Source organism: Arachis duranensis, chromosome 10 (assembly GCF_000817695.3).
Source record: "Arachis duranensis cultivar V14167 chromosome 10, aradu.V14167.gnm2.J7QH, whole genome shotgun sequence".
Taxonomy (NCBI): Eukaryota; Viridiplantae; Streptophyta; class Magnoliopsida; order Fabales; family Fabaceae; genus Arachis; species Arachis duranensis.
The window spans coordinates 5,279,305-5,305,822 of NC_029781.3; the positions used below are offsets into that span (position 1 = coordinate 5,279,305).

The window sequence follows — 26,518 nt, forward strand, 5'->3', positions numbered from 1 at the left end:
TTTACTTTCTCGTTAGTAGTTAGTTACGAAATCAGTAAGCAGAAGACATGAGAAAAAGAAATCTGTTTCAACTACCTTCCGAGAATCCTCATTTTCCCGCCAATTCCATGGCGCCACCTCCACTTTCTCGAGAAAACTCATTTCCCTTCCCAAATTTTCCCGGAATATTCCGCAACCACCCTCGCTGTCGATACCTCTGCGTCTCCACCGCATGCATCCTCCTCTACCTCCTTTACACCCTCACGAGCGTCTTCATCTCCGCACAGCTACTCTTCAACCTCGAGCTCCAAGTCTCTCTCTATCTCTCTCTCTCAAATTCTGGCTCACCGTTTTGATTTTTTGACCTTTTTGTCTCTTCTTTCGGTGATGCACAGCGCGATTTCGATGCGCCGCGCAGAGTAACGTTGCATTCTTCTAGAGTGTTCCACTCGCCGGAGGCATTCGAATTGGACTACGAGAAGATGGAGAAGGAGTTGAAGGTGTTCGTGTACCCTGACGGTGATCCTGAGACCTATTTCCACACGCCGAGGAAGCTCACCGGGAAATATTCCAGCGAAGGTTATTTCTTCAAGAACATCAAAGAAAGCCGTTTCTTCACTGCCGATCCTCTTCAAGCTCACCTCTTCTTCATTCCTATTTCTTGCCACAAAATGCGAGGCAAGGTATGCATGCCCTAGTTTCACCTCCAAGAATGATTTGCATAATTCTCAGGGGTTAACTCACATCTCGCAACAAGAAACCTGTTCAATTGTGCAATATATTTTCTGTTTTTATTTATTCAAATCAATGTTTAGTTAGTTATTCTTGTATAGCAAATAGCTGAAATGTCAAATGTTCACAAATCACAACTTTTAGGTTGAAATTGCTTAATACATATAAAGCCAATTTTGCATTTGTGGAAGATTTTGGGTGCCACTTGTTTTCACAATTTCACAATTCTCATAATTGTTTCTCAAATCACGTAATCATTGAGGAGAACTGTTAATTTGTACATATCTAAGCCCGAATAAAATTATTCAAATACTATCAACAGATAATAGAATATGGAATATGCTTAGCAGATAGCACTACGCATGAATTCAACAACCTAGTGTCTAGCATAGTTCTCAATATAAGAGTCTAATGCGCGCATGTGAAGTATGCAGGGGTTGACTTATGAGCTTATGATTTATGAAGTTGGGAAGTATGTGGAGAGCCTAAAGTTCAAGTATCCTTATTGGAACAGAACATTGGGTGCTGATCACTTTTTTGTGACTTGCCATGATATCGGTGCCAAGGCTACGAATGGGGTTCCATATCTTGTCAAAAATTCCATTCGGGTGGTTTGTTCATCCAGTTATGACGGTTTGTTTATTCCACACAAAGATGTTACCCTCCCCCAAGTTCAGCTGCCATTTCTTCACCCTGCAGGTGGAAATGACATAAAGAGAAGGTGGAAATTGTTTTCTTACCATAAAATCGAATTCTTTTGCTTGTTAGAAACACAATTTTCAGTTAAGTCACCTGAAACTGTGCCATCTTTATGAATTTTAATACCAATTCCTATCCGGAAAATACTGCAGGAAAATACTTGCTTTCTGGGCTGGTCGCTCTGATTCTAAATTGAAAGATGAACTTGCAGCTGTGTGGGACAATGATACTGAACTTGACATTCAGAATAACAGAATTGACCGTCATGCTACTGGATCTATTGTTTATTTGGAGAAACTTTATAGATCCAAGTTTTGTTTGTGCCCTCACGGTCCTGTTGGTAGCAGCCGTATCGCGGACTCAATCCATTATGGCTGTGTTCCGGGTAAACTACATCTGCATGACTTTTGTTGCTCACTGATTACCCATCTCTTCTGTGAATTCAATCTTCTAAGTTCTAACAGAAATTCTTGTCCTCTATCTGCAGTAATCATGTCAAACTATTATGACTTGCCTTTTAATGAGATTCTGGATTGGAGGAAGTTTTCTGTAGTAGTGAAGGAAAGTGACCTTTATCAGCTCAAAGACATTCTGAGAAATATATCTGAGAAAGATTTTGTGACATTGAATCAGAATTTAGTAAAGGTAATAAGTTTCAGTTTCTGGTTTTTAAAAATATCAGTTAGCTGATAGTTGGTGCAATTATGGAATCATATCCGTCATGAAGCTACTTATGTTTGTGATTTAAGACAAAAATTTCATACGTTGAAATAAATCATGGCGTCTTGTAAGATGATAACACACTAGTTTTAATTTTCTGTTTATGGTTCAGGTCCAGAAGCATTTCCAGTGGAATACACCTCCAGTTAGACTAGATGCGTTTCATATGGTCATGTATGAACTCTGGCTACGCCGCCATCTCACTAGGTACTTTTAAGAAGAAACTCAGACAATGATATCTGAAGCAAGGAGTTTTATTTGTACATACGATTCACAGTACGATGTGACCCCAACCTGTGAATCCCCACCGCAAGCTGTATCCTCAAAGTGAAACATGTTTGACCACTTAGAGAATTTGTGTGTAAAATGAGCATTAGGAAGGCAGTCTTCTCAGTAAAATAACAAATGTATATGTCTGCACGAAACCCCCCAAACCCTGCAGAGATAAAAGATATTTGGTGATAGAAGTCGGTGACTGTTAATTGTGAAACAAGAGATGCTGGTGTTGAGCTTGGAATCCATGTTAGGGAGAGTACTCCCATAATCTTTTTCAGCCAAAATACATCGTTCGTGGTAAATAAGACATTTCTGAAGCATCTAATTTTAGCTCTAACAAAGAAAAAATGAGACTTGGTTCTTCTTTTTTCATTGTGTCATTTAACCATGTGTCTAACGTGGCAAATCAAAACTAGTTCAATATTCCATTTGTTGATCCAATGCCAGAAAGGGTTCAAGAACCAATATGGTGCCTAAAACTAGATTTCAAGAAATAGTATATTAAATTTTAAAAGTCATAAATCTCAATGATCAATATAGAGATTTAGTCCTACGATTAGAGTATAAAAGTATTAGAGTATAAAAGTATGAACTACGGACGATGTACTAAGACCATACTACGACTCCTTTGTCCAAACCAAATTCAAATCATCACAAACTCTTAAGTTGCATTTAGAAGGGAGAGACTCAGACAAAATTAAATCGTTTTATTGTGTTTGGTATAAAATATATTAGACTATGTTATGTGTAAGTATCACGTTTGGTTTAAAATAAATATGAGAATTGAAAAGTAGATTTAAAATTTGAAAAGTTAAATAAAAATATTTTAAAAAAATGTTATTAAAGTTTTCGTCTATAGAAATTTTAGTCTCTTCTATCTACACTTTCTGAAGTATTGAGTCCCAAAAATTTTAATTTCCTTTGTCTCCACTTTTTGTAAGTACTAAAAGAACTGAAATTTTATGTCTTGGAACTAAAATTTTAATTCTAGTTTCTAAGCACCGAACACAATACTAAATTACAGCCTATCAATCTCAGTTCCAGTCTTTTAGAAACAAACAATGCCTTATAGACCGAAAAAATTTATCTCTACTCATTTTTAAAAACTCATCATTGTAGACAACAAAAGAGACATAACAAATGGTAAATTCACCATTATTTGTTTGTTAACACCAACCAGCTTTGACGAAAGAGCTTTATAAATGTGTACCCCTATTCTGTTCCGCCCGAATATAGTATAGTAATTCAAACTTCCCAATATCCAATAATGCAAAATCCAAACTACGTAGATGTCTAATACGATATTTGTATTCCCTCATAAAACGGTAAAGAAAATAAATTCACTTATATTTTGAAGAGTTAAGGGCAAAAACGGAACTATTCACAATATATAAATCGAATCCAGTATTGATAGGATATACAGAAATGAGAGAGAAAGAGAGAGAGAACCTAAAAATCTAATTCTACAGTCATAATTCACATTGCTTCCAGAAATAATTTGTCTATAAAACACAAACCATCCCAGAAGTCGTATGTTAGTTGAAGCAGCATAGCGTATTAGGTTGTATCACAGAAAATGCATGTGTGGATAATTGGCAACTCTCATAGCCAGTAAGTCCTCATGTTGGAATCATCAATGTCAATGTCAACCTGTAAGTGTGCTCACACAATTAACTGATCCACACACACAGGCTTTCAATTCAAGCCTTCAAGGGTCTCATCATGTTCTAAGAATTATGATTCATGATAAGTCATCAAAAACGAAAAAAGGTACCTGCTCATCAAAACAGGCAGGAATATCAAATTCTGTCCCAGAAGCGTCGGCAAAATCTTCAAGCTTATTATCCTGCAACCATCAAAAATATTACATACAAACTGCCAATTTCCAAATGTTAGGAGCTAATATTACCGCAAAACTCTTTCCAAACAAAAGAATACCTCTTGATGTATGCTGAGAGCATTATTCTCCATTTGGATAGATGAATCGTTGGTAACTGCTTCCGCAGTATCAACTGTATACTGTAAATCAGAGAATTCGACTTGATGACAAATATTCCAAAGTTGACATTTTTCAGTATATTCAAGACTACAGCATAAAATTAAATTTGATGACAAAATACTCCAATTTAGCTTCGTATCACATCCTTCGGTTATCTGGTCAATGGAATTTCTCATATGACCATATAAGACAATCATAGCTTCCACTGAGTAATAGAGGGATGAAAAACTTCTAGAACCTGATCATTGTTCCTCTCAGGTGACTGTCTCGAATCTATTGGCACAGGTTTGGCTTCCTCTAGGCAGATCTGATAGAAATAAAATTGAGTAAATATAATGAATGACAGTTCAATAGAACAGAATCAACTATCTATGTTCCACTCATGCAAGCAGAAGAACTCAATCTATATGAGCACATTTGATAAATAATGAGTAGCATTTTCCACATTAGGAAAAGCTTTATTAATTTGTTTAGTTCAATCCCATGGAAACATACATCCTCGTTCTGGTCAGGAGAAGAGTTCTCTGGTTCTGTTGGTGAAGGTTTTATATCAGCTGATGTATCCTGTTGATAAAGACAAATGATTAGAATTAAAAATCCAAAATCTTCTGTTGAGAATTAATTATAATAAGAAAATCTGAATTAGGTGATCACTAGGAGCAAAATTATAGGTTCAACACATAGATTAAACTCATTTATAACTAATATATACTCGAATCATTTGTAACGTTATACAGGCTACAGCAGTATCTTCTAAACCAGGAAGACAAGACATTGTTAGGTAGCAATATTATAAAAACACCAGTACGAACCTGTCCATTTTGTTCAAAGGTGATTCTTGATGCTTTGCTGAGATCTCTCAGAGTTCCCTTCAGTTCAATTAAGCATGTAATTAATGATAAGTAATAGCATGATATAGATAAGATTACTGTAATCGCATTCGGCGACATGGGAAAATGCAATTAAATTATTCATGCATGCTCATGACAATCCATAAAAGCAAAATAAACACCTTTCAAACAATTGCAATTCCATGTTATGAGTTGATAACAACAACAGGCATAAATGTTGGATGGAAGAAACATTTTCATGTTCAGGTTAAAATCAGGACAGTGGGTAGCATAAAGAATTTTCATCAATTTTACACCAAAAGTAAAAAGATAAAATTACTGAGGATACACATTATTGTCATCTATCAAGGATTCACCAATTAAACTTGAAAGCACTTACGGAAAAGTTGTTTGTTTCCCTCATAAACTCCTCAACCATGGTTACATCAAATAGACAACTATATGTTAACAGTCTTCGTGGCAACATGACAAGCTTTCAGAGACAAAAAGTGGACAAAAAAGACCTTCTTTTAAATAATTGTACACAAAAGTACTACTCTTTAGACATGGCATCTAGTTACTGTAAAAATAAAAAGAAAAAAACAACAAATTAGATACTTAATTGCATGCAAAACCTTATTATGGAGGGCAGCACTAGCTACAATCAATAATAAGAAACATAAATCCAAATCAAGCTTAATATACGGATATTATTCACCTTATTTGCCCACATAAGACCACAGGCGTTGCACAGAGATCTTGGACCAGAGGGTCCTCGACGCATAGCCGGAGTTGACTTCTCACCAGTTCCACAATGCTGACATCTACGTTCACTAAATCATGGCAGAGGTTGAACAGAATAATAGAACATATTAGTTCCAACATGTAAATTGTGAATTTTAAAAATAAAACACAGAGATTTAGCTTGCAACTCACATAGACTGTGAATAAGTATCACCTCCACCATTGCTTGAATCGAAATTTTCAGCGGGAGATTTGTAGCCTTCCTTCAGTGACGCAAACTGTCCATTCTTACGATGCATCCTGTTAGAGATTCAAATATAATCAATCTCAAGAAGAACAACAGCATCAATATCCAGAGGTCAAAGAGTGCAGTGGAATAAACCCATTTGAAATACAAGACAAGCAGTGGGTATGGGGGGAGGGACATGCCAACCATCTAATCCAATTTCCCAAAGCCCACACCCTACCTCTGGGCAACCTCTTTACGGCAAGTGTACCGGATTTTTTTCTCAAAGCATCGGTCTTTTCGCTTTTCACGGAACCTTACAAGTGATTCAATTCTTCGTGAAACCTTTGAACCGCGGGAAGCATCATTTATTCCCTGCACATATAAGAAAAGTAGAAAACCCAACAAATGTTAAGAGACAAGAAATGATGGAATCACCAAGAAAGAAAATTAATTTCCAAACAGAGCACCATAATCTGCTGACAATTCTGCTGCAACGAAGAATCAGAGCTGGCAGCAATCCTGGGCATCTCCTGGGCTCCCAAGAGTAACAATACAGCCTGCACCTATTTGTTCAGGAAAACAAAAATTAAAAATACAAAATACAAAAGCAGTGAAATTTTATTGAAGAAACGAAATTAATTTCATGATGCATCCAATGTAAACTAATGATAGCATGTAAGTATCCCAGCAATCACAACCTGAACCATATATAATAAGAGTTCTTTCTTCCCAAAAAAACAGAAAAGTTTATCATCACAAATTCAAAACAAGGGCACCTAATCTATGGGAAACAATTCTCAAGCAAAAATTTCTAATCAAACATTGAACAACCAATGGGGAGAGAATAAAATTAAAAGAGCATCGATCACATAACAACAAAAATAAAAAATGGACCTTTTCTGGGGTAACCGCTGGGAAAACATAAACCTCGCCTTCAAATGCAATGGTGAGCTCACTGGTTCTTGGCTGAACAGAAGTAGCAGTAGAAGACAACCCAGAACTCACGAAAGCTTCTTCCACCTCGTGAGAACCTCCATCAAAAGGGTTCAACGCACCATTCACCTGCATGGGAACAAGCACAGTTTTTTGTTGCTGTTGTTGCTGCGGTTGGGCTTCATCATCATCATCATCATCAAAGGTTCTTGCTTGCAGCCTCTGCTGATTCGCAGTGTCCATTACTCAAGCATAACTAACAGCAGCTGCTCTCTCTTTTGTTTCTCCTCCAAGTCGTGAAATTTTCTCTGCTTCCAAACAGAAAGTTAGAAGCTTTTGGGTAACCCTAATGAAGAATTGAAGAAGAGTGGGTGTAGGAAAGGAAAAAGCATAGAAATGGGAAACATTGTATCCTGGTATTGGTACTTTAATTTTAGATGGAATCTTATTGACTCTGATATTAAGGTGGGGAAAAAGCTTATTAAATCTAGATATCAAATATAAATTAATTTCCAAGTTTTCGAACCTATATATATACTATCACACAATTAGAAAACGCGTATATTGTAAAAAAAAGAAATACTAAATGATTTTTTTTTTAAATTAGGAGTAAAATTCAAATATGGAATTTCTAGATGAGTATGGAGAAAGTTTGAGTATGGAGAAAATAAAACTCAAATTTAAAATTTTTAGATAGGTATAGAGAGACTATACTATAGTATAGTTCGTGGCATAAAAATGTAAAATTATTTATAGATAGATAATATTAAATTTAAAACAATTTTATCCTATGGTGATTATTATAGTTTCGTGAATTTTTTAATTAGGTCCTATATTTTTTTTTAATTGGATTCCTGCACTAAGTTTTTTTTTTAATTGAGTCCCTACACTTTTTTTCCTTTTATTTGAGTATTTGCACTAATTTTTTTTTAGTTGGGTCTTTATATAATGAAGTCAATTACTACTGAGAGGGATCTAATTAAAAAAATAATTTAGTACAGTGACTCAATTAAAAAAAAATATAAAGACCTAATTAAAAATTTTGTGAAACTATAACAACTAACAGAATAATTAAACCTAAGTAATATTCTAACCAACTTGTCATACTATATTTTTAAGATTAAATTTGTGAAATTCTCCAAGATAATATAACAATTTTAACTTAAATTTCTATAGAATTATGACATAAAGCGGAGCTTAATTAAGCAAAAGGGGACAATGCCTCTAACTTTAATTTTTTTTTCTCATATAATTATAGAAATTCAGTTTAGTCTCTCCTAAAATTTTTATTCTAATACACCTTTAATTGCAAAATAATTTTTATTTCCTCTCTAAAATTCACCCTAATTATGCCATGGGATATATAAAGTCCTTTCTTTTAATAATGATAATGTAAAAGTTGTTTGAATGAACTTTGATCGTAATACAACGTTAGTTATAAAACTTCATTTTTGCTAATGTAAAATAAGTAAATAATAAATAGTGTAATACAAGTGCATATTATAATTATTATATAAAATGGATTGAGGGGAAAGATATTTTGTATTGTTGAGAACTTGAGGTGGGTGTGATCTGAGGAGAAGAGAAGAGGAGAGAGAGTGGAAGTTGGAACCATAAATCATTGAAGGATGAATGTAGAAGAGGAGGTTGGGCGCCTCAGGGAAGAGATCAAGAGGCTTGGCACACTCCAATCAGATGGTTCTTACAAGGTATGAAACTTTTATTCTCTCTTTTCCTTCCCACCTTCACTATTCATTATGCTCCTTTTTAGTTTCAATCTCTATTATGTGAACTTGGAATCTATCTTTGTGGATCTAAGCCTAGTATCTGGAAATGAAAATAACAGGGAAGATTCGGATAATAATAAAAAGACCCATGTATCCTGATTTGTTTCATGGGATAGGATCTATATCATTAGATCATTGTAATTAGGATGCAGACACTTCACTGATGCCTTTTTCTTTCACTCTGTTGTGTTTTTTTTGTTCCATCTTCCATTGTGTTGATGTGAAGGTTACATTTGGGACACTATTTAACGATGACCAATGTGCAAATATATTTGAGGCGCTTGTTGGGACACTGAGAGCAGCTAAAAAGCGAAAATTGCTCACATACGACGGTGAACTACTGCTTCAAGGAGTGCATGATAATGTCGAAATCACTCTTAATCCAACCCCTGCTGCTGCCAACTGATCCACTTGTTTGTTTGCTTCTTCAATTAAATTAACTCATTTTCCCTAAGAGTTGGGGACTTGAGAATAATAATGTCTTCTTAGTATATGATTTGTGTAATATACCAATTTGTGAAGGTTGGGGGACTTCAGAAATTATGAGGTATCATTGTACCAATGCATGTATGTATGAAATGCTGCGGCTACCTTTGCCGTGTAGCATTCGATTTTACTATTGAGTTAAAGAAATGGTTTCATTTTCCCACTCCTCGAAATTGTTGTTTTGTTTTTTAATTGCCAAAAGCTTTATGCAGAACTTTAATAAATATATACTTTTACTGTGAGATAATCAAGAAGGATGCAAATTATGAACAATTCCCTGGAAAATAAGAAACGTTCATTGCATAGAGTGAATTGGAGAAACATAGTTTCAATAGTAGTGGCCAAAAATATAGATCAATAATTGAGTCCGGAAATGGTGTAAGGCAGACCAAACTGAATTCAAAAAACCTCGCTGTTACCAAGGTACGCACCAAAGAAAGAATCAAGTAACTGACGAAAAATAACTACACTGACAGTTCAATAGACAGCCTAGGCTGAATTAATTCAGCAAGGATGAGAATGATAAGGAATGAATGATACAATGCCAGGAAACCGGCATAATACATGATTTCAGGTTAGGGAAAAACTGTAAGTTAAAATACAAAATATATTTTCTTTAAAAAAGAAAAAGAAAGGAATTAAAACTACTAAAAAAAGTATCTACGAGGAGAACATTGGGACATGAGTGAGAGGATATTGTCATGATGATCCACTGAGAATGAATGCTTGGAGAAGGCTCTGTGCGGCTTGGGTTTCATCAGGAGTACCGGATATTACAATAGTCCTGTCACTTGTTCCAGGACGAGGTTCATGTATGACAACCTTAGCGCCTGAAATCTGTTGATGGCAATAACTTTTATGTTTTGAAAGACACAGGAAAAATCAAGGCTTCATAATATCTTTGTTAGCAGTTCAATATTTTATTATAGCAATTCCATATATCCAAATGAAAGTAGAAAAAAGACACGGGGGAAGACAAATTAGGAAGGGTTGGTCCAATGTTCAAGGCTCCACCTATGAGGCTTGAGAAGGGTAGATGTACCAAATCATGCCCCGGAAAGCCAGAGAGGCTATTTCCAATATCACCCTCTGATACAAGGGCACATGGCAACAATCTTACTGTTTGGTCAAACTTTACTCTAGGGCAAAACGAATTAATGCTTCCCAATATCAAATCTTTTAGCCAGAGCTTTGCAATACATTTCTATGTTATTTTTGGTTATGATATTTTTTTTTATATATAAATTATATTTAACAATTTTAGTTGTGATAGTCTGAAAGAGTACCTTCTTTTTGCATACTTTTTCCATAGTGTTCTACTATATTCTAGAGACCTTTTAACATGAATGTGAGATCTGATTCAGCATATGTAGGTTCTTTTTCTTATATAATGTAGCATGAGTGGCATGTCCAACTTCCCCAGTTTATATGAGAATTGAAAAAGTGCCATGCAAGTATATATTAATGAATGTTGTTTAATGTATAGGTTCATATATGAAGATTTGTTTGTTGGTGAAAGCTTAAGTATATATTATGGATTGAAAACTATGGAATCAATCATCTTGCAGCAATGAAATTGCTGAAAATAATTACTTTGACAAGGCCTTTGTTGCAGGAGCAAGGCTTAAAATATAAATACATAGGTTTCAGAATAATTGTTTAAATGTTCTTTTGTGAAAAACCTAACACTAAGTTCAGCATCAAAGTATCGAATGTGTATATGAACATGACCAATTACGTACCTGTCTTAGACGAGCCAAATTGCTACCATTTTCCCCATAAACAGAGTCAATAGTATCATCAGGAACCACAATTTCCACAGTTGTACTAGTCACAATAGCAGATTTACTTCCACTGAGGACCAAAAAAAAAAAAATAAGTAAAATATAAGTTTTGTGGCATCTTCTAGCTCAACTGTGTCCACCACAATCAGAAACCAAGTTCTAGTTAAGTTATAAATTCATTCCAAAGCAGGATTTGAAATGAAAGAGCAAACCAACGACGAACTAAGGAGTAACATCAAATGAAATAGTATTATGCACGACACAGAACTACTGAATATTATTGAATTCTAAGACTGCAGGTATAAGTAGAGTTGCAAGAGAGGTAACACACACAGCTACATAAACATTGCACAGATAGTGCAGCAGAATTCATACTAAATAACAAACTCTTTAGTGCAAAGAAGTAATTTCATTCAAGTCCATGATTTGACAAAGTTTAAGAAGGTTTACACCACAGACATCCATAACCCATCATATAACACCATAAATAGCACTTTATGTTATTGAAATATTGGAACTTGTGATGCTAAGAAGAACTGCAGTTTGTTTTAATAAAATATACATTTGCTTTGAAACCAGGATAATTTGTCATGAATGTGAACAAACTACCTGACAAGTTCCAAGCCTCCTTTTCGAGATGTCATTCCCCAACTAAGATCATTAATTCCCCTTGAATTTATGCCAGCCACTGTCTGCAGCCAAATTTAATATAAATAACTAATAACTTGTGAAGGTAAGCCAACTAGCCAAGAGAAAGAGATATACCGATGGTGCCCATAACCCTGGGGAAGAAGGATGGTCTACATTCCACGAAAGAGCATGATGATCATTGCCTTGCGACAAACCATGCCTACCTAGACTATAATCTAAATTCTGTGCTAAAGCATGATGATCAATGCTTTGTGACAAATTATGTCTACCCAGACTATGATCTAAATTTTGTGCAAAAGCATGATCATCAAGGCTTTGTGACAAACTATGTCTACTCAGACTATGATCTAAATTCTGCACAAGAGCATGACGATCGAGGCTTTGTGACACATGTCTACCCATACTATGATCTAAATTATATGGAAGAGCATGATGATCAAGGCTTTGTGACAAAGAATGTCTACCCAGACTATGATCCAAATTATGTGCAAGAGCATGATGATCAATACTTTGAGACAATGTATGTCTAGTCAAACAAGGAGAAACGCCAAAAGCTGGTTGGCCACTAAGAGAAACCGTATCTCTTAATCGCCCATACGGACTGGTATCAGCTCGTGCAGAGGATAGGCTGGTGTCAGCTCTTGCAGAGGAAAGGCTGGAGTCCGCTCGCACAGAGTTTTGACTCCTTGTTCCAGCACTGTTCTGTGAACTGATAATAAGATTATCTCTCAGTCTACCAGTTGCATTGTACAACGCATCTTGCACACTTGAAAACTCTCCTGATATCTAGGGAAAAGAAAAGAAGTATATAAATACGGTAACTAATTAATACTCAAACATCTAAGATATGAGCTGATATCTACTCAATTCTAGGGGTCTGCTTTTTTTATTTCAAAAACACCTCTGAAGGTTGTTTTGATAGCTTTACTTGTGATGTTTTTTAGATTTTCAGTAATCAAAAGTCATTACAACAGTTTTAAACTTTTAATCAAATTGGTTGTACAACTTGACATTTCGCAAAAAGCTATTTTTCGTACTCTTGAGAAATTGAAAATCAAGATTCTACAAACCAAAAAGAAAAAGTCTCCAACCAAATTTTCTAGGAACAAGTGCAAACATAGAACAGTATTTTTGTTACCACTTATCCAAATATGGAATAATTTGTTCATAAATTACTTTTCATATATCATTTTACATAAAATGCTAATAATTATGCAGGGTGAAATGGTGAATTCAGAAGCAGTATTACATTGTCATTGCACTGAAGTAATTATGAAGTACTGTCTTGGGGTATGCTGTTGGAGCAAAATTCTTGTAGCAAGAATAGAATTAGAATGCAAGTTTTGTGAAATAGGCTTAAGTGCTTGCTTTCAAGCAGTGCAAAACATGTTATATTTTTGGAGGATTTCAGAATCAAGAAGCAAACAAGCAAGAAGAAATTACATGTTTAAACTATGAATTATAAATATTTTGAAGCATGTATTCCACAATAGTGTTCTTGAGGTCTTCAAATTTCACAAGATTAAGAGGGAAAGACTTGTTTGAGTTTGTAGATGCAGAAAATAACATTTATCAGAGAAGAAGGTATTCCTCAGCATATTTTAATTATAAATGAAATAAAGAAAAGAATCATGTCCAGACCTGTACGACTTGATCATTATCTGATGAACATTTTAGAGCCTGATCAGAACCAATTATTCTAATGGAAGCCCCCGTTGCCTTCCGCATTTCTGAAACAATTACACCGCCTTTTCCCAACAAACAACCAACTTGGTTCGATGGAACCAAAAGTCGTGCAGTAACAGATGACCCCTTGAATCCAGAGTCTAGCCCTTTCTCAATACCAGCTTCAATGGACCTCGAGTAAACAAGCACAACAGCCTTCTGTGCTGGGGAATATTTTGACTCAGAATTCTGTTAAAAAAAAAAATTAAGCCACCAACGGCCAACTAAAAAAGTTAATCACCAAATAATAATAATGACACGCATACAACTACAAGACAAAAAAAAAATTAGTTAACATACCTCTGAAGCAGTGACAGTAATTACTCGATCCTCACACTCGCCTACTAGAGGACCGATACTTATAGTTGCCCCTGTCTCATTTTGAAGAGCTTTCACAATAGCACCACCTTTTCCAATAACACCGCCAACCGGAGAAAGAAGATAGCAAAGAGCTTCTCTGCAGAAGATGGTCCACATGAAGATCATTTAAAGTCTCACGAGGAGCTGTGGTGAAAGTCTCATGCGGAACTGCGGTAAAACTCTCGCGTTGAACTGCGGCTAAAGTCTCATGATGTGGAACTGAAACCAAAGTTTCATCCTGAACCACTTCATATGGTTTGCTTCCCATCATCTTTGTTCTATCAGGAGGAGGAAAATCTTGAAGACGGCGAGAAACCGCAAGAAGTGCCTTCTTAACGGATGACACATTGCCTTCTATCTACCACAGATCAGAATGTTTTCTCAGAATAAAAGGGAAACAGCAGAACTATTCACTACGCGACAATGGAATGAAGTAACAGCATTGATGTTGTTCCCCGATGATAGAAAGAGAAATTTAAGCAATTAATAAAAACTCATGGGTATCCAACCACACAACACGACATAACATTCTCGATTCATGTGTCATTTCATGAGTTGCAGTTTGTACAGCACCGCATTTGTTAAAAGCAAACGCTTTGCAATACATAAACAAACCAAATCTCATCTACCATGTTCAAATACCCTTTGCTTGGTCAGTTGGAAGATGTTACCAACTCCTAAGCCATGAAACTAAAATCCACTATCCCTAGCCCCCTCAAGACACTAGCAACCAAGTAACATGCAAATCCTTCAGGTTCAGCAATTCAACAACAGACCAATCACAAGCTTCAGAATTCAAAAGTCACCATCCTATCGAAAACAGATAAGATGCTAAACAAGAATAGGACATTCAATAAGACTAGTTTTGAGATTCCTACTCCTGAAAATGCTACACTAATTCGTGACTTGCAACTAGAAACTGGACATTCAATAAGTTACATCCATACCTCAATCACTTCGTCGGAAGAGGAAGTGGAAGGTGCCGAATTGTCGGTGAAAGCCCTTATTCTACACCCAGTGTCCTTCCTGATCTTATCCACAATCTTCCCGCCCTTCCCAATCACCGAACCAACCTGCGCCGCGTCAGCCACCAGCCGGCTGCAAACAACCCTATCCCCAACCTCAATCCCCTCAGTCTCCGCCGCAACCTCTAGAATCCTATCAAACACCTTCAAGAGCGCTTCCTGTGCCTTTGAAACCTCGACGGCCTCGCCGCCGCTTAGAGAAACCCTCCCGGAAATTGTCCCCTCGCCGACGACCACTATGAGCCTGTCCTGCACCTCCGCCGGCGCGTCCTCGATGCGGATCTTGGTGCCAGTGGACTGCTGGAGGCTCTTGATGACGGAACCTGACTTTCCGATGACGCCGCCGATTCGGGAGGCCTGGCAGAGGAGGCGAAATGCGACGTGGCCCTGAGGCACGGAGAGCGGCGGTGGCTGAGTCTTAGACGAAGACCTGGCGCGCTTGGAGGATCCGTTTGGCGGAAACGAGTTCGAGTCGGGTAGAGCAGGTACGGAGCGCTTCGCTGAAGGAGAGAGAAAGGTTTTATCCATAATTCAATTTCCCTCTCTCCCCTCGCTGGCACAGAAGAAGAGTTCGCAGAGAAAGGGCGCAAGTGTAAGAAGAAGAAGTTCGGATGCTAAAATGCGCGGGGAAGGAGAAGGAGTGCGCAGTGCGCAGGTTGACAATTGAGATTTTGGGTTGCCTGCAAGTGACAAACTCAGCTCTCTACGTGAGCCGTCGGAAGATGCTAATTTATTTTATTTTATTAATATACAGATTACCAGAAATTATTTTTAACATGAAAGTAGAGATGGTATTTTAGTTGAATATTAATATTTAAAATATATTATAATATTTTAAAAATATTCAATATGTTTTCAAATATTGATTAGAATATAGTTATGTATTTAATACGTCTTCATGTATTATAGCATGTTTTTATGTATAGATTTTTTACCTACAAAATTTACTTGATTTTCTCAATTTTTTTAATAATTGAGGAAGTAAAATGTATCTTTTATCATTAATTTTATAAGTAAGATCAAAAATAAATATGAGAGAGATCAATAAATAGTTAAAGATTATACTTTACACTTTCAATTTTTTTAATAATTGAAAGGATCTATTTCCATCTATAATTATTAATTATGGGAATAGATCCTCTCAATTGTTAAAAAAAATTGAGAGTGTAAAGTGTGATCTCTAACCCTTCATTACTTCCTCTTTCGTATTTATTTTTGGTCCCACTTATAAAATTAATGGTAAAAGATCACACTTTACTCTCTGAATTATTAAAAAATTGATAAAATTCATTTTCTTATAATTATACCAAATAATCTCATTTCTAACAAAAAAATATTTTCATATAAAAAAAGAGTATATACCCATTTTGGTCCTCAAAGAATTTCAAACTGGACACTTTAGTCCCCCAACTAAAATTAATTACTCGATTGATTGTTTTCGAGAATAGGATAGGACAAGACACGGAGAATAGGACAGGACAGGACAAGACACTGATGGACAGTTGTGTTCTTGTATTTTGTTTGGTGATAAATTAGAACAAATTATGAAAATCTAATTTATTCTCATTTTTTTTCAATCAAAAAATTTGAGATGAAAAATATAATAACAAAAAATATAATTATAAAAAATTAACAAGAATAATAAAAGAAAAAATAAAAAATAAGTTGTGTCCTTTGTTAATGTCTTCGTTTCCTTTCTGTCAGGATGGACACAAAATACACTAACTCAGTGTCTCTAGACACATTGTCTCTGTCCATATCTCTTCTGCCAAACACGATCCTGTATCTCTGTGTCCCTGTCTCTGTAACCAAATACAGTCTTAGGTCCTTTACTCCGTTAATTCTAACAGAGGACAAAATAGTCCCTAATAACTCTAACAGGGGACAAAATAGTCCCTGATCTCCTTTGTTCAGAAACGACACTGTTCTCTCTCAATTTCCATCATATCTCGCATAATACTAACAGTCTAACACTATAACTTCAAACTACATAATGCACACTCTATAAATTTAATGTTCACAAGAAAAAAATCCTCAACTTGTTCTCAACCAATTCATACACAGGAAACTAATGCCTATATCTCTTAACTAGTTGTCGTCTTCGATGGATCCCATGAATCTAGACAGCAAGACTGATTTGTTAAGACTCGTTATCGTCGTTGCCATCTCCCTCCTCCTCTGTCCTAGCATCCCTATGACCACATTGTCCACCATTCCGATCGTTTCTTTCAACTTCTTCTCTGAACCAATGTTCAGTAATCGTTTCAGTTTCCATATGAGCGGCAACAACGACATTGCTAATTGTAATAGCTTGGATGCGAGGTTGAAGCTGTCTGCCAACTTGGACTCCAGGAAAGAAGGAATGAAGCACTCGGTGTCTATTTCAAATGAGAATTTGCATATGATGTCGAAGAAGAATCTTCTCATGATGTCCTAATGTCCAACAATTTATATTACTTGCTGGAGAGTGGAGAAAGGCGTGCCCTTGGAGTAGTTGCGGGACTTGGTCTTGAGGATGTCGTGGACGTTGTCGGAATTGGAGGTGATGTTATCAAAGACGTGGAAGTGGATGCTTTTAGTGGGTGAAGTGCAGAGGAGGTGGATGTACAAGTCACAAAGATTTAGGAAGTGTGTGGTTCATGACATGTTGAGGTAGGTGCGACACGTGTAACAATTACACCATGGTTTAATCTTGGTGTTAAAGAGGAGGAAGAAAAAGATGGAAAAGAAGACTGTGAAGGTGAAGAAGGAGAGTATCAATGTTAGGGGTATACGAGATATGATAAAAATTGGGGAAGAACAGTGTCGTTTTCGAATAAAAGGGTCAGATATCATTTTGTCCCTCGTTAGAGTTGGCAGGAATCATTTTTTCTCATGTTAGAGTTTTCAGGGACCATTTTGTCTTCCGTTAGAGTTGATGGAGTTAATGACCTAAGTGATTGAGTGAATTAATTGTTAGAGACCAATCGAATAATTAATTTTAGTTGGAGACTAAAATTTTGGTTTAAAATTCTTTGATAACTAAAATGGATATATACTCTAAAAAAACTTAGTCTACAGATTACATTGTTTTAAATAAATTTAGAATCATCCCACTACGTTTGTTTTTTCTATAATATCATTATTTTTTTAATAATCAAATACATATTTTATTTATTTTGTTAATTAAAAAATAATTTAAATATAAAATAAACTAATAACAAAATATTATGTTTTACATTCTCAACAAAAAAATTTATTTAATTTATCATATTTGACAAAATTTGATTATGTTTTGCGATCTTTAATTTTTGTGTCGTAAGATAAATAACATATTTTATCACTTTAACTTAACGACTAATAAAGAAATTTAACGTAGTGCTATATTTTAATGACATAGATAAATTCCTAAAAATTATGGTAAAATGGCACAGATTTAAAAATACTAATTTATCTTATAATTATTTTTAAAACTTAATTAATTTATAATAAAATTGATTAAAAATTTATTTATATAATACATATTAAACATTTTATTGAAAACAAACGTGTTCAATGAAATTTCTTTTGAAGACCTATTTTAAATAGAGAAAATATAAAGAATCAATGTATGTAGTGTATAACGTGTATATGAGAGTTAAATTAAAATTAAAATCAAATTATAATCAATTAATTAATTTCTAATAGTTTTTAATTTGAAATTTAAAAGAAAGAGTAATACTTCAAATAGGTCCCCAAGAAATTTACCATCCGATAGTTTTGTCCTCTACAAAATTTAATTAAGATTTTGACCCTGAGGTTCTCAAATATCCCCCAGATACGTCCCTAAACCCATTTGATCCAATTAAAGTGGTGACGTGTCAGGTTAACTGTGACATGTCACCTTTAGGACATTTCAGTCCCCATCCACGCTGGACAAAACGACGTCATATTGGAACCAGGGGCAAAACGACATTGTTTTGGGGAGGACAAATTCGTCCCCACTTAGACAGAGAATGCAAACGGCGCCATTTTCATGTGGGAACCTATTTGCCTTATAATAGTATCTTAGGGGACCTATTTGACCTATAATTCGTGATGTTAAAAGAAGCTATAATTACTTCAACGCAAACCTTAAAAACACATTGACATTGGTCTGCTCATTTATCAAAATGGTAACATAAACCTAAGAACCCAAACATGTTAACCACACAAATATTTGGCTTCAACAGCAACCCAAACCAAATCAAGTCAAAAGAAGGTTTATTTTCTTCAACACAAACTAAACGAAACCATTCCAAATAACATAACGTCTTCTTCCTCCAACATAACAAAAGGTGGTAACATAATTAAGACAACAACTTTCACACTTATTCTTAGAAGCATCATTTCTTGAAAGACTGGTTCAACCCTCGTGTTGGAATGAATTTGAACAACTTAGATACTGTGCCACTGGTTGCAGCTGATATTGTCTCAGCATTAACAATCCCCGAATTCTTGGCCATAATTATTGTCTCCTTTGGATGTCTAAAAGAAAGCTGAGCTTGGAATAAATAGTATTGTTATCACCATGTTTCAGCAATACTGAAATTTTGTGTGAAACATGGAGATAATAATACTGTTTATTCCAAGCTCACCTTTCTTTTAGACGTCTAAAAGAGACAGTAATTAGGGTAAAAAATTTGGAGAGTGTTAGTGTTGAGACAATATCAGTTGCAACCAGTGGCACAGTATCTAAGTTGTTCAAATTCATTCAAACACGAGGGTTGAACCAGTCTTTCAATAAATGATGCTTCTAAGAATTAGTGTGAAAGTTGTTGTCTTAGTTATGTTACCACCTTTTGTTATGTTGGAGGAAGAAGACGTTATGTTGTTTAGAATGGTTTCATTTAGTTTATGTTGAAGAAAAGAAACCTTCTTTTGACTTGATTTGGTTTGTGTTGCTATTGAAGCCAAATATTTGTGTGGTTAACATGTTTGGGTTTTCAGGTTTATGTTACCATTTTGATAAATGAACAGACCAATGTCAATGTGTTTTTAAGGTTTGCGTTGAAGTAAATATAGCTTCTTTTAACATCACGAATTATAGATCAAATAGGTCCCCTAAGATACTATTATAAGACAAATAGGTCCCCAACATGAAAATGGTGCCGTTTGCATTCTCTGTCTAAGTGGGGACGAATTTGTCCTTCCCGAAACGATGTCGTTTTACCCTTGGTTCCAATACGACGTCGTTTTGTCCAGTGTGAATGGGGACCAAAATGTCCTAAAGGTGACATGTCACAGTTAACCTGACACGTCACCACTTTAACCGGATCAAACGGTTTTGGAGACGTATTTTGGGATATCTGAGAACCTCAGGGTCGAAATCTTACTTAAATTTTGTTGGGGACAAAATTGTCGGATGGTAAATTTCTTGGGGACCTATTTGGGGTATTACTCTAAAAGAAATAAGGATTTCTGTCAGTTATCTAAACCCTCCTAAAAATTGCCTTCCTCTCTCTATTTGTTGTTACCTCCTTTTCAGCCGGTCTCCTCCTAATTCACTGGTGCCGCTCTAAAGCACACACCAGCCGCCGTCTGACACAGATTCGGCTGACGCCAATGTCTACAAAGGCGACCGCCCAGCAGCACCCTCCATTTGTGTGCGTCGTTCCCGCCGTCCTACAACTCCCTAGACGTGCAGCCATTCCCTCGCAGCCGGCATGTTTCTCCCTCCCGACTCGCCCTTTCTCTGTGACGGAATCAACCACAGCCACCGCCACCGCCGTTCACGAACACTTGCAACGTCCCTGCAGCCACAAACAAGGAAGGCGCTTGCGTCATCCTCGCAGGTATCTGCTATTCACAAGGCCAATGTTATACAGAAGACTAAAGGTCTTTTCCTCAAGATCTATCATTATCTTCCAATTACTTATAAATATCTATCTTATTTTATTTGTGAATCTAATAATAACCATCTATTTTTGAATTTTGTTTTAGGACAGTCGTGAGGTTGTAGAGGAGTACTCTGAGATAAAGTATGAGGAAGTTATCATTGAAAATGGCTGCATGATGGTATATTTGTGAATTTGGATTTAGAGTGTAATTGTATTTGAAAATTCATTTTGAGTATTGAAAATGGAATTACTCTCATTTATTTTTATAATCTACAACTTGTAAAAAATTCTACTCTTTTTGCTATCTAGTGATGTCAAACCTCTATAGTAATATTATTAGTGACTTTTGTGCTGGCTTAGTTGGGAATTTAGGTTAGAATTTGGGTTTGACAGTAAGATAAATTTTGCACTTTGATCGATAAATTCTAGAAGTTACAATCTTATCATCTGACATCATTTCATACATGTTTCTGCTGCAAGATTGGTGAAGGAGGTATTATCATCAACTTATTATAGAATATGAGATTTGAATGCATGTTTCATGAAGGTGCTCAAGATCAGTTTGCCCTTGTGATTTCATAAAACTAATTTGATCTTCTCTTTTTTTGAAAAACAAAATTGTGAATAATAATTGTTGTCAATTTATTTTTGTGGTAGTGGTTATAAACATGTTCTAATCTATAAAACTTTGTGCTTGTGTAGAATATGGCAAATCCAACTGCTTTAATGTTGAGTGGTGTTTCAATATTGCGCCATTTGAATTTTCATAATAAAGCGGACCAAATTCAAAATGCCATCTTTAATACAATTGTAGAAGAAAAGTACCGAACTGCTGATCTTGGAGGCAAAGCAAAGACAATCGAATTTACCAATGTAAGTATTGATCATCTCTAAATTATGCTCTTGAGTAGACAAGGAATTCTTATTAACAAGGGAATGTGCTCTCATTACCGAACTACAAATTGAATATGACTTTATTGTATTAGTTTTAGAATAGTGCTATTCTTGATTAATAATGCAGGATAATATACAATGAATAATTTACTTATGTATTGCTACAAATAGACTCGGATAGTTCCGTAATGTCTTTTTATTCATGTAATTGATTAATACAATAAGTATTATTGCTGTTTATATTGCTCTTATTCATTGATTTTTTTCCACATCAATGATTAAGTTGCATCATGTACTATACTTTAAACCATTTAAACTAGTAGAATGTTCATTTTACTATGATTGCATATGGTTCTTTTCATTCTAAAGTGGATAATTATTTTGGGTATACCATTTGTAGTATAATTTAGGGTTAAGTACTTTTTTCGTCCCTAAGGTTTTAGGTCAAAATCAAAATCGTCCCCAATCTTTTTCGTATTAAAACCATCCTCAACGTTACAAAACGTTATAAAATCGTCTTTTTGTCCATAAACAATTTTTTTCAGACAATTTTGCCCTTAAAAAAAATCCCTTTTCCTATTTCTCTCTTTCTTTCTCCAGACTCCTGCTCTCCCTCACCAAATCATCAAAACCAAACTTTTCCTTCCGTTTACTCTCCATGATTTAGAAGCACATAAAAGATTATAACTTTGATGGAATAGGATTCAACAGCTGAAGAAACTCGATCTGGGTCTGAATGGGAGCACGATTATGAGAAAATTTTTATTTTTGTTCTTTTTTTCCTCTAAAATTTAGGTAAGTGAGAGAAAGGACTGAGAAGAATGTTTGTTTCTGGGGGAGACGACAAAGCACCGCAGCAGTTCTGCATCAGAGCGATTATCACCGTCTGATTCGAGATGGCGTCGGGATGGGTGAGAGAGGAAGTGGAATTGGAGTGGGAAGCATTATGATAGGAGGAGGGGTGTTCAATGGGGAGGCCTTCGAATTCATCCTTGTCCAGAAATCAAAGGTGGTGGGCGGCAGTTTCGGGAGATCGGAAGGTGCGGGTTTGGGATCAAGTTCTGAGAAAGGGAGAGGTGGCGCTTGTAGTGGCTGCTGGCTTTCGATGGACGGCGATGGTGGGTGGCAGTTGGAAGGAAGAGGAAGAAGAAAAGAAATGGAGGAAGAAGGAGGGTGGAACCGGCGCACTGAAGGCGGCGGTGGCCAGAGGTTGATGGCAGTTGGTTCCCGCACCATCACTTTCTTCCTTCTCTATTCGTTCTTCCTTTTTTATTTTTTTTATTTTTGAAAAAATAACCATCATTTCTTTTTTTTTTAATTTTTGTTGTTGATTTTGAATCTGAAGTTGCGATTGATGATTGCTAAAATTGTTGTTAAATTTAAAATTTTTGTTCATTTATTTTGTGGATGTTGTTGTTGCTATTGATTTATTTTGTTGTTACTGTTGCTGAATTTACTGAAATTGCTGAATTTGGTTATTACTGTTGCTGAATTTAGTTTGTGGTTGACATATAGTGATTTAGAAAGAAAGAAGGTGTGATGGTTATTGTGACAATGGTGATGACGAAGAGAAAAGAGAGAGGAAAAAGAAGAGAGATGCGTAGCGATGATGATACAGAAAAGTTAGTGGTGAGGTAAGAAGGGGTTTTTTTGTTTAAGGGTAAAATTGTCCAAAAAATATCGTTTACAGACAAAAGGACAATTTTATAACGTTTTGTAACGTTGATGATGATTTTAATACGAAAAAGGGTCGGGGACAATTTTGATTTTGACCCAAGACCTTAGAGACGAAAAAAATACTTAACCCTTTAATTTATTACCTTCTCTTGATATAAAAAAAATTTAAAGAGAAACTAAAATAGGCCGGATATTCATTTCACTAGGTAAGACGATGGTTATTTGCTTGTAATTTGGTTGTTTGTTTGATTTGGATTAGATTTAATATAATTTTTCTAGATTAAAAGACTTTGTTAAAAAATATTATGAGTGTGGTGTCTATTATAAACTAAAATTTTACTAACACGCTTGATCCTATTTAAGTTAGTTATTTTTTAAAACTATAAATTAGTAAATTATAAAATATATGTCACTACAATCTCATTATTACACAATTTATCATATGCACTAATGATTTTTTCTTTAAATCAATGATGTTCTAATCTTCATTTAGCAGGAAATATATTGTTATTGACCAATTATATTTCACCATGTCTTGGAAAAATTAACCACATCATTTTTTTCCTTTTTAATTAGTAGTAATTCGATAGTTAAAAAAAATTTATTCCTGCAATATATGTTCAATAAGATAATAAATAAAAAATATAAATTGATTGCACATTTGATAACCAAAAGAAAGAAATCAGGTACAAGAAAAATCCACCTTATTATGTTTTCTATACAAAATTGTAGAAAGATTAAAGCGATGAACTTTTCAATTTAATAGCTATTTGTTACTACCTACTACTACTATGCATATTTGAAATAGAAGATATAAACAAAATACTTAGCATAACTACCACTCAAAAATATCCCACTCATCATTAACAAGATCCTTGTGATCATGATTTTTTAATTTTTTCATCTTCTTCTCCGTCAACTTCAACTTCTGCTTTAACTTTTGAAAATTGTAAGAACAATCCTCCGACATCTTCAACTAAACAAGTTAAATTGTAAACAACCTTATCAAAGAATTGCAAGAAACTTATCCCTTTCTTCAGACAAATCGAGCAGATGAAATTAAAATTCCTTAAGTTTAGTTGCAAGAATTTTCTTTTCTCCATAAACTCTAGCACACCCAAACAGCAATATCTGCAGTGAAAATCAACCATCCAGATAGATATTAAAGTAACCATTTGTTTTATGTCAATTTAGAAATGAATATTCGAGTCCAGAGCTTGTTTTAAACATCAAATATACATTTGGTTACTTAAAAAATAAGACATCCCTCAAACATCACTTGATTCAAACAAGCTATTAATAAAGTAAAATCTACATAGGAGTTACTATGATGAAAACCAACCATCCAAATGCATATTAAAATAACCATTCGATTTACCATATCACATCATGTTTAACATGAATTATTAGCAAAGACAAAAGCAACCATACATCTAATATTAAGGCAACATGGTTATATTGAATTATCCCCAAAGACAAAAGCAAACTGATATTTAATTGATCGACTTATTGAGTACATCGCTCGACTTGAGAACCATATATGCATTTAAATTACTTCAACAAATCTTTAAAAGGACTCAGATACAGAGCTTGGTTGCTTACAAACAAGAAATGCGTCAAACAACACCGGATTCAAACGAGATATGTTGCCCGGAGATTCTTTAAAGAGCTATATACACAAGAAGAGGTGCCAGAAGTTTACATTGAAGATGGCCTCCTACCAAGAATTACAGCTAAGCAGGCGGAGAAGCTAGAAATAATCCCAACTGATGAAGAAATACCAAGGTTGCGAGAACCGGATCGGTCAATAAACCGGTAAGGTCACTGGTTCAATGGTTCACTGGTTCGACCGGGATTGAACCGGAGTTCAACCGGTTTAATTAAATATTAAATAAAATTATTAAACTTAATAAAATTCAATAATTTATAACTTAATAAAATTTAATATTTCACATAATAAATTATCCATTACTTAAGATTAGAGGTTCACAAACAACTTCAAACATCAAAGACAAGAAAGTCAAAGACAAGAAATCAACTTCATGCAGCTTGACAGTCACAGAAATCAACTGAAGATTCACGAAGCAGCAAAATTCATGAAACAGCAACTCCAAATTGAGGATAATATTATTGAAAAAGACACAAGTTGTTGAAAGAAAAACCACCTGATGAGACAATATGATTAACCTCTTAATACATTAACAGGATCAAATAACATAAATTTCGACAAACTATTTAACTATCTTAACTTAGTTTAGTATAACGTATAAACTTCAAGCAATCAAAGTTACATTGCACTATTTATTTCTATTTATTTATTTATTTATTTTTGAAGTGTGAGATGAATAAATGGCCACAATTATTGGTGGGTGAAGTTGTTAAAAAATTCCATTACTTGTTTTGAAAAGTCTTGGACAGAGTGAATAAAACCAAAACAGAACAGACAAGGCCACAAACGAATTTAAGTAATTGGTGCAATACTCAACAACATGGTCTCAGAGGTAAGTAAATGCAACATCGTATTAATATTAACTATTCTAGGTGTACACAAAAAATAACCAATAATATAGATATTGACCAAGGAATAGCTATAATCTCCATTTTTAGTGCGCCAAGTTACACTGTATTAAGATTTAAGACTCTTATCATGTGTGAATTTTAATCAGTTAAATCCATATTAAGTCGGATCCAGTGTCCAATGTTAACAGATAAAATGGAGATTCTGGGGAATGGGGTGGGATGCGCTCGAGGGACAAGCCATGAACAGAAACATCTTTAGCCCAATTTAAGCAGCAAAAAATTGAAGCATCAAAATTAAACAGAAACATCAAAGATAAACATGAAGTCATGAACAGAAAGGAACATGAACAGAGAGCAACATGTTTTCTGTGATAGAGAAGAACAGGAACAAGAACAGAACCATGAACATAATCATGCCCGCATACATGAACCGAGGTGGAAGGAAGAGTATTACTGGCGAGCTGGGCGAGGTGGAGAGCTGGGCGACGACGGTGGAGGTGGGGAGCTGGGCGACGGCGATGGAGGAGAGGTGCGATGGCGATGAGTGGCTGTGGCCTGTCGGAGGGTGAGAGGGTGAGAGAAACTGAGTGGCTGTGGCTGAAGAGGGTGAGAGGGTGAGTGGCTGTGGCCT

The 26,518-nt window shown here is 35.3% G+C and overlaps 4 protein-coding genes and 1 pseudogene across 4 annotated transcripts; 3 read left to right on the forward strand and 2 right to left on the reverse strand.

Annotated features, from left to right (window-relative positions):
* Window positions 1-2,732, forward strand: LOC107468590 (probable glycosyltransferase At5g03795). The gene is made up of 6 exons (XM_016087897.3): window positions 1-290; window positions 375-662; window positions 1,146-1,432; window positions 1,563-1,795; window positions 1,898-2,055; window positions 2,243-2,732. The coding sequence occupies exons 1-6, from the start codon at window positions 48-50 to the stop codon at window positions 2,345-2,347; spliced, it is 1,314 nt and encodes a 437-aa protein (XP_015943383.2). The 5' UTR covers window positions 1-47; the 3' UTR covers window positions 2,348-2,732.
* Window positions 2,733-3,770: 1,038 nt separating this feature from the next.
* Window positions 3,771-7,544, reverse strand: LOC107468732 (GATA transcription factor 24). Its single transcript, XM_016088081.3, has 11 exons — window positions 7,103-7,544; window positions 6,676-6,771; window positions 6,447-6,580; window positions 6,172-6,279; window positions 5,954-6,068; window positions 5,218-5,274; window positions 4,901-4,969; window positions 4,644-4,712; window positions 4,345-4,425; window positions 4,181-4,252; window positions 3,771-4,056 (listed from the first exon to the last, which is right to left on the reverse strand). Exons 1-11 carry the CDS (start codon window positions 7,382-7,384, stop codon window positions 4,009-4,011), a joined length of 1,131 nt encoding a protein of 376 aa, XP_015943567.1. The 5' UTR covers window positions 7,385-7,544; the 3' UTR covers window positions 3,771-4,008.
* Window positions 7,545-8,668: 1,124 nt separating this feature from the next.
* LOC107468600 (costars family protein) lies at window positions 8,669-9,577 on the forward strand. The gene is made up of 2 exons (XM_016087909.3): window positions 8,669-8,850; window positions 9,155-9,577. The coding sequence occupies exons 1-2, from the start codon at window positions 8,770-8,772 to the stop codon at window positions 9,332-9,334; spliced, it is 261 nt and encodes an 86-aa protein (XP_015943395.1). The 5' UTR covers window positions 8,669-8,769; the 3' UTR covers window positions 9,335-9,577.
* Window positions 9,578-9,775: 198 nt separating this feature from the next.
* On the reverse strand, window positions 9,776-15,665 carry LOC107468601 (KH domain-containing protein HEN4-like; annotated as a pseudogene).
* A 4,784-nt stretch (window positions 15,666-20,449) lies between these two features.
* LOC107468494 (uncharacterized) lies at window positions 20,450-23,469 on the forward strand. Its single transcript, XM_016087802.3, has 4 exons — window positions 20,450-20,794; window positions 20,900-20,974; window positions 21,499-21,669; window positions 23,206-23,469. Exons 1-4 carry the CDS (start codon window positions 20,522-20,524, stop codon window positions 23,206-23,208), a joined length of 522 nt encoding a protein of 173 aa, XP_015943288.1. The 5' UTR covers window positions 20,450-20,521; the 3' UTR covers window positions 23,209-23,469.
* The last annotated feature ends 3,049 nt before the right edge of the window (window positions 23,470-26,518 follow it).

Coding starts and splice junctions, on each gene's coding strand:
- LOC107468590 (XM_016087897.3), top strand. CDS start 48: ATGAGAAAAAGAAATCTGTTTCAACTACCTTCCGAGAATCCTCATTTT. Junction 663..1,145: donor GCCACAAAATGCGAGGCAAG/GTATGCATGCCC, acceptor TGAAGTATGCAG/GGGTTGACTTATGAGCTTAT. Junction 2,056..2,242: donor TGAATCAGAATTTAGTAAAG/GTAATAAGTTTC, acceptor TTTATGGTTCAG/GTCCAGAAGCATTTCCAGTG.
- LOC107468600 (XM_016087909.3), top strand. CDS start 8,770: ATGAATGTAGAAGAGGAGGTTGGGCGCCTCAGGGAAGAGATCAAGAGG. Junction 8,851..9,154: donor AATCAGATGGTTCTTACAAG/GTATGAAACTTT, acceptor GTTGATGTGAAG/GTTACATTTGGGACACTATT.
- LOC107468732 (XM_016088081.3), bottom strand. CDS start 7,384: ATGGACACTGCGAATCAGCAGAGGCTGCAAGCAAGAACCTTTGATGAT. Junction 6,280..6,446: donor CGTAAAGAGGTTGCCCAGAG/GTAGGGTGTGGG, acceptor AATCTCTAACAG/GATGCATCGTAAGAATGGAC. Junction 4,057..4,180: donor CTGCCTGTTTTGATGAGCAG/GTACCTTTTTTC, acceptor GCACACTTACAG/GTTGACATTGACATTGATGA.
- LOC107468494 (XM_016087802.3), top strand. CDS start 20,522: ATGTCTACAAAGGCGACCGCCCAGCAGCACCCTCCATTTGTGTGCGTC. Junction 20,795..20,899: donor TGTTATACAGAAGACTAAAG/GTCTTTTCCTCA, acceptor ATTTTGTTTTAG/GACAGTCGTGAGGTTGTAGA. Junction 20,975..21,498: donor TTGAAAATGGCTGCATGATG/GTATATTTGTGA, acceptor GTGCTTGTGTAG/AATATGGCAAATCCAACTGC.